This window comes from Oreochromis aureus, linkage group 13, assembly GCF_013358895.1.
Source record: "Oreochromis aureus strain Israel breed Guangdong linkage group 13, ZZ_aureus, whole genome shotgun sequence".
NCBI lineage: Eukaryota > Metazoa > Chordata > Actinopteri > Cichliformes > Cichlidae > Oreochromis > Oreochromis aureus.
This window is the reverse complement of record NC_052954.1, coordinates 31,951,468-31,964,724: the sequence shown is the minus strand read 5'-3', so window position 1 is coordinate 31,964,724 and position 13,257 is coordinate 31,951,468. Positions and strand designations below refer to the sequence as shown.

At 38.6% G+C, this 13,257-nt stretch overlaps 1 protein-coding gene across 1 annotated transcript; it reads left to right on the top strand.

Moving 5' to 3' along the window:
- Positions 1 to 9,429: 9,429 nt before the first annotated feature.
- Positions 9,430 to 12,588, top strand: LOC120443377. Its single transcript, XM_039621985.1, has 3 exons — positions 9,430 to 9,557; positions 11,676 to 11,851; positions 11,982 to 12,588. Exons 1-3 carry the CDS (start codon positions 9,489 to 9,491, stop codon positions 12,427 to 12,429), a joined length of 693 nt encoding a protein of 230 aa, XP_039477919.1. The 5' UTR covers positions 9,430 to 9,488; the 3' UTR covers positions 12,430 to 12,588.
- Positions 12,589 to 13,257: the final 669 nt, after the last annotated feature.

Genomic DNA, 13,257 nt, shown 5'->3' with positions numbered 1-13,257 from the left:
GAATAGTGGCACAAAAATAACGCCATAGTTACCCACCAGCTGACCGGGTGATCACTCGGGTTAAACATAATATATAAAACTCAACTGACAAAAAATCCACCGACTACACCACCAGGTATTATAGGAAAAACCATAAAGCCTTTGAACTAAAACAACGCTGTTGTGACAGTGATGTACACTGTCTTGTTGGTATATATGCATGATTTGTATCACCTTCATGTTTCCAAACCGATACCATGAGCAGCAGTTTTTACAGCTCTGGCTCCAGCAAACATCAGCTGATACTACCCAGATAGCAAGGAAACATTGAAACAATGTTGAGTCAATATCAGGCGACGTCATTGAAGCAACGTTGAAGTGTGACGTTGACCCAACGTCACTCTTGCACCCATTTTTAACGTTGAAACAACGTCAGGTTTTGATGTTGAATCAATGTTGAAACCTGACATTGATTCGACGTTATATTTTCTAACACTGTTGACATTGAAACAATGTCAGATTCTGATATTGAAACACTGTTGAGCTATGGTATTGATTTTCCACCTCTTTCGTACAGTTGCTTTTTATTGAAAAAAAAAAAAAAAACAAAAACAAAAAAACAAAAAGGTCAATAGACATGTATCATTTGCAAAATACTTTATTAAAAGACAAAGTTTCCTATTTACATTTCTATGTTTCACGTCACTTTTATTATTTACTCCGGGATGGGGATGGATGATGTGCGTCCCTGCGCGCCACCCGTCACGATCTGGAGCATATCTGAGCCATTTCTGGACTGCTTGAGCAAAGACCAACTCAGACATAGAGTTCGCCCCTCACCTGCTGCGCCAGGCCATCTAGGACAAAAATAGACACACAGACAAAAAAAAGGGAATTAGAGCACATGAATAAGCTCTTGTTAATTGTCTTCAGCAGGGAGAAAGTATGTAAACTCCTAGGCTGATAAACATGAAAGTCACCAGGCGGAAATCAGCAAACTGCCGCATTTGATTCCCAAAGAGCTATAAGCTGAAAATGTGATATGTCTCAGCATGGTGTGCCGTGTATCCTTTAAAAAAAAGAAAACATGGGGTCCTCGGGCTGTACAAAGTGTACAACCCGAGGACAAAAAACAAGTCAAGACCAAAGACTCTATCTCCAGATTAACCGGACATGAAAGTCTTGTTAAGAAAGACAAAGTAATATAGCAAAAACAGACATAGGAAATGTGAAACGCACCCAGCACATCAATTGATCCCTTTATTGTTCACTTTAGGCTCATAAAACTACAATAAATGTTAAAACTTACCAAATATGCATCTGCACAGCGCTGTCTCTTTAAATGCCCTTTTTGCTTTGTCTGGTCCTTGGTTTTTTTCCCTGCCCAGTTGAGTACAGAGGCCAGCTCCTTTGTAATGGCATAAACCATTACACGGCGGACTGGCACCTCCAGTGTGGTCCAGCAGCACCAATCAACGCAAAGCGTCTCACCTATAGACACATTTTAAGAGATGGAATTAGCGTGTCTCATGTCTTAAATGTGTATGCAAGTGCTTGTGTGTTTACTTCATGTAATTGATGATAGAAACATGTCATTTAGTTTTCCCTAAAGCCTGATTTTCAAGTCATACAAAGAATAAACCAAAGTATTGGCAGTACAATGTATTTCTATTCCCTTTTGTTGGATATTCATTTGTTAGTTCTTGTAACTGCTAAAAGTGTTTACTAGTTTTTGCCTGTCACATATATTTGTTATACCATGTAAACTGTGAAATTCCAAGATTTTCAAACTTGCCTTGTAATAGTGGCCTCACAGAGTGTCTGAATCTACAGAAAAAAAAAAAATCACAACAAGATGACATTCAGGAGTATAAATTGGGTTTTTTTTAGATAATAAAAGTACAATGACATTGTGATGCAGCTTTAAAGCTTTTTAAAAGCATACCATCTATAGGGAAGACATCAGACTCTGCATGCTGGCGAGATCGCAAAGCTGTGTCGGTTTGTGCCGGAGTGGCGAAAGGTGCCGGAAGCTGGGTGGGGCATTATGATGGTTGCTATCAGTGGGCTGGGGGCAGACTGCGGAGTGATGAGGGCTGTTTAGAAAAGATAATTTTTAAGTATTTAAGAATACAGACAACTTGTCAAAAAAGTTTCCTCGTGTCAGACACAGATATGTACACAGACACTAGACAGTATTTTATTACCTGGTATTTTCACTCGAGGGGCCTGGGGAAACCGTTTTTTGTAGGCTGCTCATCCTCTGAGTCCGTATATGTGTACAGGGATTTGGTCTAAAGAAAAGAAATTAAAACGGTCTTAAGTAATTGTAAATATGCTTTTTGGCATATTGTTTCCTAAAGTTAGTTTGATTTCTAACAACACACACAGGAAACAGAGACGTGCAAGAAGGTACAGTATACAATGAATTTTTGAAGTGCACAAGTGTACACGGCTTTGCATTTTAAAAAGTTTACAAACTTCCACTTTTTGGACTATATTATGTGGTGATATTGCAGTATGCAAGCACCACAGATATGTACAAAAGACAAGATCATAAATTCTTAACAATCAAAGATATGTTTGTGAATAAAAGGGTTTTACTTGTGCTTTCTTTTAAGACTGGTCTGGGTTTCTTCTTCGGACTGAAGGTCAGACGTATCACAGCGTTCACGTGGATATCTCTGAAGACTGCGTTCTGCTTCGTGAAATGTGCCTGAAATACAAACACAATGTACGGCCAGACATACATTAAGTGTGGACAAAAGGTGCAAACGCATAGAAAAATCAGTGGTTTCAAAAATACGCTGGTACGTGTGGACGTAGCCTTATTCATTATTCAAGGCACAAACGGAAAGTCATGTATGCGGCGTGCAACGAAAGTCACGTGAGCATTCAAACTGAGTCTAAAGTTTTCGTGTGCGAATTGAAGCGAGTGCTCTCCAATCATCAAAAGTAACAAAGTCATTGAACACGTTTATACAGTTAACTTTATGTTTATCAATCATATATCACAGATTTAGAATTTTTGTAGTACTAAGCAACTACAGAGCGAAAGTCTGGGTCAAGCGCCGAGGCGACGGCAAGAACAAAGGAAACCTCAAGCGTTAAAGCTAGCCTTGTAAGGGAATATAACGAAGAAATTATGAAACGAAAATGTTTTCTTTGTTGATATACTTTGTTCGCAGTGCAATTTATTTGTTGCCGGATTGTAAGAAGTAGACACAATTTTCGGCTCGTAAATAACAGTAAAAAACTCGTTAATGTACAACATTAACGAGTTTTTACTGTTATTCAAATGCAAACATGGAAATAACGAGTAGGAAAAAAAAAATCATTCATTCTTACCTTATACTAATCGTGGTGCAGGCCAGTGCAGTGCATGACCTGATGCCTTCTCCGGTCAATTCCGCTGAGAGTAAATCAAATGTCCCGCTCTACTGTAGAAGACAATGAATACCTGGGGATGTACCAATGTGAGAGGGTGCTGCGGAATAGTCCAAGTGATCGCTGCTTTAATTTCGGTCAACTATACATAAATTGCACGTAGACACGATTTTTAAAGCTGGTGAACTAGACCAAGTCATTGATAACAAATGAACAATAAATCTACTTTCTCTGGTACTTTATACCCGATCAGTTGCAATGCAATTTAATGCTCAACTACAAATCGATGGTTTTTGATGGTGACTGGAGCCGAATGATCGTCAACTATAAATAGACGTTTTCTCGACGTTGTTGTTGTCACCTGGTCGACTATAAATAGATCAAATATCAATGACAAAAAAACAACGGTGAATCAACATTGTTACAACGTCCCTATAGTAAGACCGTCGGTTTACCACAGTATTTCAATGTTGTTACAACATTGGCATTTCAACCCCGACCATATACGACGGTTCGGATGAAAAATCAACATAGATTCAATGTCGTCTTGCTATCTGGGTAGAAATTAATTTTAAATAAATTCTAACAGCTTATCAAGCTTGAACGTGCTGCTGTTGTTTAGCGCGACATCCGCTGGTTTCCTCTTTCTGGCGCAAAGTGGGAGATAAACAAGAAAGAGGATCAGCTGATCATTGATCGGTTTCATGATTGAAGTAGCAACAGGAGAGGGAGGGAGGGGGAGAGAATGAGGGGAGAAGAGGCAGCTGTGCAACGTAAAGACAGAATAACTCCAGCTTTGTCTTTTTTCATTCTAGCTGAAGTACGGGACTAATCGCGTTGTTTTTCCTCTCAATACAGATGTATTGTAATTGGTCCAGCCCAGAGTTGATCATGACCAATTGGCTAATCCACCACCTTTCATTGTTTATACCATTACAAAACAAACAAACATCTGTTATATTGTGGTTTTGTGGCACAATATAACAGCGCACACAAAGAGTTGATGCAGCGACGGGCAGAAATGTTGAGAGCGTGAGCGCAAATACAAAAACTGAGCGAGAGGGCTGCTATTGTGTGTGTGTATGGATAATAGCAAACACTAAAATACATTTTTGCAGGCGGCAATGAATTTTGTTCGCTCAAATTCAGCTTTTCTTCGCTCAAAATAAATTTCTCCTCAAAATGCAACACTTGCACCTGCAAACTTTTTTTTACGATGCGCTCAAATTTTTTTTACGTGCGCTCAGAATAGTGGGACAAAAATAAGGCCATAGGTAACAGGCATCTCCGAAAATGTTAGAGCACTTATGGAAATATGTGATGTCTTGATGAATCAAGCAGATATTTGAAGTTTACACAGCACCATTCTCGCATGAAAATATCTTAAAAGTTTATTTTGTGACCTATGGCGTTATTTTTGTGCCACAAAACCAGCCAATCACAGACTTGGATGCAAAAATATCTGATTGGCTGTTCTGGTCTCCAATCGGCTCGAAATGACGAAATGCAATATCCCAGAATCCATTTCGTCCAAAACTCAAACGAGGCAGTGGCAGAGAAGCACAGAGTGGCGGAGTTTGAAATATTACTCTTTCTGGGTTACTGTGGCGTTATTTTTGTGCCACTATTCTGCGCATCGTAAAAAAAAAAGTTGAGCCCGTCCCATCTCGATCAAGTGACGAGGACAACGATGTGACCGTTTCAGGAGATGATAAAATATTTCTTAAAACCCCGATAGCTTGCTGAAGAACTCGAGTTTCTTCTCCCCTCCATGCTGTCAGACACTTGAAAGTGACCAGCGTGCTTCTCAGCCAATCACAGCGGTACAGACACCCAGCCTTCCGTTTCCATTAAACTCCTTCCGTTTCCACTATACTCTTTCATTCACATACATTATTCTCTTGCATACATATATTTTCTTCTGACATGTATGCATTCTCTGCTTACATACATATATTATTTGTGAGATTAAATGCATATTGATGCATGTAAATGAGAGCAAAATGTAGGAATGCATAAATGAAAATGTATGTATGTGAGAGTGAATATATGTGAGAGTGAAAATATATGTGTGTGAAAGAAGAATGTATGTGTGTGAGAGTGAAAATGTATGTGTGTGAGAGTGAAAATATATGTATGTGAGAGTGAAAATATATGTATGTGAGAGTGAAAATATATGTGTGTGAAAGAAGAATGTATGTGTGTGAGAGTGAAAGAATGAATTTTGGCTTGTACGGCCCCTCATAGTTTTGAGGCTTTCTTTGACCGTGTTTAGAGTTGAAGAATTAAAGTAAATAGTAAACAGAATGGACTTTCTAGGCAATAGACTTGTAAAAATTTATTTTATTTATCTCTTTTTTATTTCCAATTTAGTGCACTGCACTGGGCTGTATAGTGGTGCAGTGGTTAACTTTGTGTATGTGTCATAATAGTGTGTCACAGTGATGTATTTAATAGTCAAATTAAATAAATCAATGGTTACAGAATGCACACTGTGGTAACTTTGTGCAGATCCAACAAACTCAATTTTATTTGATTCAACTCTAAATATTCAACAGATTTTTTTGTAACAAGTTTCAGGTTTGTTATTAACAAGAATTTGAACTCAAGTGAAAATATAAAGAAAATAAAATAAGCTTTGATTAATTTTACTTACACTAGTACAAGGAAAATTAAATAAAGCAGTATCATACAGTAAATAGTAAGAATGATTATGCGTGATTCTGTGTTTTCTTTGGCGTTTTCATGGTCCCTGTGTCTGCCCAGTTGGCCTAGCGGGCCTACATGTGTTTTTGTTTTTGCTCTCTCTCTCTCTCCTGCCTCGCTCTGCCTGGGCGCAGCACACCGTGGGCTCCGGCCTTTGGTCCACGCACCTGCACCCTAATCACACACCTGTGGCTCACCATCCTGTTTCCCTGGCACCATTTAAGGCACTGGCTGAAAGCTTCCAATCACTGGACTGTTGTATGAGACATGTTAGTGTAATCCATGCTCTTGTCTTCTCTTGTGTTTTCCTAGTGGTTTCCTGCTTTTTTATATACCACACAGTAAAAATGATTATGCATGATTCTGTGTTTTCTTTTCTGATATAGAAGCACAAAGCTGTAAGAGCAGGTCTATTTTAACAAAGCAGAAACTCCTTTCATTAAACTAAATAAACAAAATATTGCCAGTAAGTCATTTTGCGTTAAAAGTTTCAGAACCTCTACCGACGTGTCAAAACTTTCACACCCTGTCTCTGTTCACGCATCTGAGGTCACATTTTCTGGCTGAAGATAGTGATCTTGTTATCATGTTATCAACAAGGTGTTTGCTGCCACTTCAACTACTCTCATCTGGTGGGTCTGTGGGTTTTAATATGGTGGAAACAGGAAGATTAAGCTTGTTAGAACCTCATAAAGTCACAAATACGCTTTCATAAAGCAGCTGCCAACTGCAGGTTTTAATAAAGGTAAGCCAAACATATGTATATTATACTGCATTTGTTTGGGATTATTTCCAGCTTTAATTCACAGGTGATGTTCTAATAATTGTTCTTATAAAAAGGAAAGTGTCTCATTTTTTATCAAAAAGAAGCTCAGAGTTTCAGAGTTTGAAACTGAAATACAGATTTACTTTTAGCCATAATTCATTTGTATTGTTTTTTTAAATGATTACTGCCAGAATTTTTCTTTTCAAAGAGCAGCAGATTCTGTTCTTTAATCAGTTTACTGTTATCCACTCAACGATTGTAGTAATGCTACGACTACGCTTGAACTGCCACTGCTGATCAGAGATGGGCAGTAACGCGTAATCTGATTTTCAAGTAACAAGTAAAGTAAGGGATTACTATTGCAAAAAAGGTAATTAGATTACTGATTACCGTTACTTTCCCGTAAGCACGCTGCATTACTGCGTTACTAAAACATGATTTTTTTTGCGAGAGTGTCTCATGAAAATGACGTAAGCGAGTGCAACGTTCGCGGCAACAGATCAAGAATGGATAATATATCGAGTGCGGGAGAGAGTATGACCGTGCAACGTTTAAAGCGTGGAAGCACTGACCTTACTTTGAGTTTGTTTAGGTAAAAAGTGACAAAAACATTAGTGTCCATTGTGCGTGGGAAGAAAACCTCTTTTTACAGCGAAAAAACCCTAAACTTCCGAGCAAGCACCGAGTGCGCTACCAGGCAAATTCACAGAGAAACTTGCGGATTCTTCCACCGCTGCGGCACACCTGCACCAGGGCAAACATCCGCCTCCTATACAGGTGAAAATAGAGCAACAGGACCGCTGGTCTTTGATTTTATTTATTTTCTGCTGTGTTTTACTTGCATCTATTTGAAAGACTGAGTGTAAACACAAAAAAATATTTTATTTTATGTGCTGGAATGTGCAGAAAATAGGTTTAAACGTTAAACAAATTTCTTCCAGTCAGAGAATGTTGCATATAATTTAATTTTTGCTTGATGCATAAAGTTACAAGATTAAAACTAATAAAGCAAGTTTTAAAAAGAGAGATTTTATATGATGGATTATGCAGAAAAAGTAGAATTGGGCTGAAAGATCTATCGCTTTATCACCTATTCAGGTTGTAAATCATGTTTTTAAAAAGTAACTAAGTAATTAATTACTTTTGAAAATAAGTAATCAGTAAAGTAACGGGATTACTTTTGGGGCGAAGTAATCAGTACTTAGTTACTGATTCCTTTTTTTTAGGTAACTTGACCAACACTGCTGCTGATAATGTGCCATGGATACACATTTGAGACCAGATTTCTACCTGAATAAAAACTTTTACTAACAGTCACAGGAGCTGACGTCATGTTTACTGTCAGAAATTTTTTATCCATGATATTTTACGTTTGCTGTATCTGAGTTGTGGTTTAGGCAACAGCTGGACTCAGAATCTAATTTATTAAAATGCATGTGCTTTTGTGAGAACAAAAACAATGCCGCTTAGTAGTTGTACAGATCATTTGAGTTAAAATATATCTTGACTCTCGCTGGCTTCATGTTCGGGCTTCTGTGAGTTTGAACATCAGTGAGTACGGGGTGGAGATTATCAAGTTTGTTACCACAACTTCCTCATTCAAGACAAACTTGTCATATTGCAGATTTTACCCAACGGTTCAGCTGGAAGCAGTCCTGAGACAAGTAAGGGCGACACTTATTTTGTACATAATCACATTATTTATACCTGAGGAGAAGCATAGTTAAAAAAAATATAGAAACTGACTGAATTAGAACATAGTTTACTAAAGTCACTACCTTCTTATCTTTTGTGCTTGGAGTGATCATCAGTGTGAATGTGTGTATTGGTAATGCACTAACTGTACCTCGTCGATCTATTTGACTAATTAATATAATAAGTTATCCCACAGAATGTCAGGGTAACTGTAGCGCTGCATAGCAACACAATGTGCAATGTGAACCATCAGATGTATTCATAGTGCACTGATAGCACTGACAGAACTGAATTATCTTTTTTTCAGTACATTTGTGTTGGTTTATCACAACATGCTCATACTGGGTGCTGAAAATTCCTGGTCCAGCTTGCTCTGAAAATCTGCATAGAGGTGTTTTTGTTTTTATTGTTGTTGCTGTGATATTTTATGAGCAATTTCTGAATCGTTTTTAAACATTGGCATGTAAAGTTATGAAGATCAGTAATGCAAAGTAGATTTTACATTAGGGTTATTTTAATTGAAATTTATGGTTAATCAAATAGTTGTTAACTTCTCTGTGAACTCACAAAAAAAGTTGAATCCACTTGAGTTTTAATCAAGTGTTAGCAATCAACTTTAAAATGTGTTTTTTATATTTTCATAATCCCTCCCTTCACCACCATTGTTTATTATTCTGTGCCAACTTTTGTTTTGACAATCTGTTTTTATTTTTAACTTCAATTTATAGCGAAATCACATTTCTTTCAGATTCTCCAGCACAATTCAGGCTACTCCATGTTATTATTATCAGTTGGTGTTGCTGCTTGTTTACCTATAATCAGTAATTTCATGACGGAACAATGTTAACAATGTTTTTTTTTTCTGCTTTGCCACACAAACAAAGTGTATTGGTATAGATTCCTACACAACCCTATCACAGTAGCTTTTCTCGAGGTTCGGAAAGTCCTTGAAGTGATGATGTGGATCGACACATGTGTCTGCCTTCCTTTGACCTTACTGATGATCTACTGTGTGTGTTGTGTGGTAAGTAAATAATAACTTTTTTGTCTTTGTGAAAAATTTGAAGCAGAGATGAAAGCAGATTTTTCGGATTATGTGGTTCTGTTGGCTTCATCAGGCGATGGCCTCCAGTTCGGTTTGGAACGGTTCGCAGCCGAGTGTGAAGCAGTGGGAATCAGAATCAGCACCTCCAAATCTGAGGCCATGGTCCTCAGCTGGAAAAAAGTGGAGTGCCCACTCCGGGTCAGGGATGAGTTCCTGCCCCAAATGGAGGAGTTTAAGTATCTCGGGGTCTTTTTCACGAGTGACGGGAGAAGGGAGCGGGAGATCGACAGATGGATTGGTGCTGCGGCTGCAGTGATGCAGACGCTGCACCGGTCTGTTGTGAAGAGAGAGCAGACTGTAAAAGTGAAGCTCTCAATTTACTGGTTGATCTACGTCCCTACGCTCACCTATGGTCACGAGCTGTGGGTAGGGACCGAAAGAACGAGATCGCAGATACAAGCAGCAGAAATGGGTTTCATCTGAAGGGTGGCTGGCTTCTCTCTTAGAGATAGGGGAAGAATTCAGCCATCTGGGAGGGAGCATGCAGACTGGGGCAGGCTCAGAACACACTGGAGAGATTTTATCTTGGCTGGCCTGGAAATGCCTTGGTGTTGCCCCTGCGACCCAGCCCCGGATAAGCAGAAAAAGATGGATAGGATAAATTGTATATTTAGAAATAAATGCATAAATTACAAGGAAGGGCTGCAATGACGTTTATTCAGGATCATTAAAATTAAATAATTAGTTCCTCACACCTGAGTTCAAGCTTACTAGTGCGATTTAGCTCACAGGTTGAGCAAATGCCCACATCCCACAAATAAGCTAAATGAGCAGCAGAGTTTGATTCTGACCCGAGGCCCTCTGCTGGGTGTCTTCTATTTCTTCTCACCAGCCTGTCTCCTCATAATAATAATAATAATAATAATAATAATGATACATTAATAATGATCAAAATGATGATATAAAGACTAAACATATATTTTAATTTATATTTTGTTGTGTGATTCTCTGTTGTTTCAATCCAAATAGTTAAAAAGTTGAAAGCTTATAAATATTATACTATTAGAGACTGGACCTTTTATTAAATTAATATTGGTTTTTATTTTTGTACTTTATAATGTATTTTTTGTAGCACTCTTTTGCATGTTAATAATTCAGTTTACAAATAATTTGACTTTAAATTAATTTAAGAAACAAAAACTCTGACGAGCCGCTTTGGAGCCAAACAAACTTTGTCCATTTTAGTGAACGAGCCATAAGAACCTCCATCAGCCGCACCTTGGCAGTACAGATACCATCCTAGTGACAAACTGCAGGCATTCACACGCATCACATGTACGCTGTGAGTTAAACAAAATGCACTTTTTCCGTTTGCCAGTTCACCAATATTACTGAGTCTTATATTGTGAGTAGTGTTGTGAAGTAACGCGAGTGAGCATTTTCTTCATGCTTTACGTGCACCAACAATTTAAACCATTAAGAACTTTTTAAAAAAAGAAGTTCTGACATCAGATAAAAGTCTGAAAAGCAAGGAAGTCAAGAGACACTTTGATTGATTGTTGCTTTGTAAATTAGTCTCCTTGTGGTGCCTGAGATCATAAAAACATCATGCCATGTTTATTACTTTCATACGGAGCCCCGCAAGGGACATGGGAGAAAAAAAAAATTAAGATGAACTTTTGCGAGATCTCGCAAAATAAACTCGGGATCTCGCAAAACAAGGCACGATGTGCCAGGAGAGTGGTGTTCCCCCTGGCTGTAGTAGGTCTTGACCTCCTGTTAGCTTCGAGATGGTGGGTGTCAGACGTCTCCGAAAACGTCGGAGCACTTTTGCAAATACGTGATGTCTTGTAATCCGAGCAGATATTTGACGTTTACACAGCTACATTCACGCCTCAAAATATCTTAAAAGTTTATTTTGTGACCCAGAAAGAGTAATATTACAACTAAGTAGCTGCCGCCATTGTTGGAATTCGTGTTTTGCGAGATCTCGCAAAAGTTCATCTTGATGTTTTTTTTTCTCCCATGTCCCTTGTGGGGCTCCGTACTTTCATCTATTATTCACATTCATTTATTATTAATTTATATTTCCTGCAGGTGCGAAGGAGTCCAGTCCCTGTCATCTATTACACAAACCTCCTCACCTCCAATCTAATCCAGATCTGCATAATGATTGTTTGGATATTAAGAATTAGCAGTAGCATACCTGCTGTTATTCACATCTCGTGTGTGATGGCCAGTCTGTACTTCAGGATGTGCATTGCTCTGGAAAGGTACCTGTCTGTCTTTTAGTGTGTGTACCTGCATGTGTCTGAACATTATATTTTACTGTGAAGCCTCCTTACAGTCAGAATCATATTATTTTGCACTGTGATACAAATTTGTGTCTCTCTTGTGTTGCAGGTGTTTATACATCACATATCCACTGTTGGACTGCCTCAGACAAACGAGGAGTTCTGTGCTGGTCTGTGTCCTGGTCTGGGCTTTTTGTATAGTCAGTGTCCCTCTTGCCTTAGTCTTACATGAATTAGGACGGTTAGTCATTTATGCCGCCCTCCCTGGCCCCCTGTTCATGTTCTGCTTAGCTCGGACCTTCAGAGGCCTGCCTGCTGCCACCTCAGTGCCCACTGAGGAGAAACGTCGAAGTCTAGGAATTTTGATTCTGTTGTTCTTTTATTACTTTCTATTAATTGTTCCCACAATCATCTCTCGTTACATCTTTATCATATTTTCTTTGCTCAGTCCTTTTGTGGACCTGATTCTGTTTCTTTTCATGCGAAAAGGACGCATTGACAAACTGCTGACATGTCTGTGCTCAGCTGATGGAAGAGCAGATCATCAGTGTGACTGACAGCACAGACAGGTGGGCTGATGTGGACTTGATTCTTTTTTTTATGTGGAATGGGCGCATTGACAGGCTGCTGGAGTGCCTGTCTAAATAGTTTTAAAACTGATTTTATAAACTGCTTTAGACACTTTTTATATCCCAGGATTAAACATTCACCTTTTTTCTTTCCTTTCCCACATTAGGTTTTAGTAGCTTACTTATTTCTTGCTTGTAATTTTATTTGCCACATCATCTTTCTTTGTTTCTACAACATGTCCAAATAATGTATTCAGTTCTCTGTAATGTTTTAAGAATTGAATTGAATTTTTTAATTTACGTTATCATTTTTTTCTTATGGAATCATTTATGGTTAACATATAGTTCTATTTAACTATCAGTATATAATATTTTTTGTTCCTTCACATTAACATTTTAATTTCCTCTGGTCTAATGAGAAAAAAATAGGTACCCTGCTTGTGTCTCAATTTGATTGATGACCCTAGCCTTGACCTTTTGACCCCTCCCCTCCCCCACCGGAAGTGTGTAATTTGATCCCTAAGCGTGATGAATTGCATCAGCAGCTTGTGTCAAAATTTGATTGATGACCCTAGCCTTGACCTTTTCACCCCTCCCTCCCCACAGGAAGTGTGTAATATGATCCATAATCGCGCCACCTGTTGTGAGAAAAAAAAATTAAAAAAGTTTTTAGAGGGAGGGGGATCTGGAGGAGGAGAATAAAAACAGAGAGGAGGGCGCACTTTTCTATGCACAGACGCAAGATGGATCCTTTCATTCTGCAGCCCTCTGTACTTGGACGGGGAAGAGATCTGGGGATCAAAGAGGAGGGTATGG

Coding starts and splice junctions, on each gene's coding strand:
- LOC120443377 (XM_039621985.1), top strand. CDS start 9,489: ATGATGTGGATCGACACATGTGTCTGCCTTCCTTTGACCTTACTGATG. Junction 9,558..11,675: donor TCTACTGTGTGTGTTGTGTG/GTAAGTAAATAA, acceptor TATTTCCTGCAG/GTGCGAAGGAGTCCAGTCCC. Junction 11,852..11,981: donor ATGTGCATTGCTCTGGAAAG/GTACCTGTCTGT, acceptor CTTGTGTTGCAG/GTGTTTATACATCACATATC.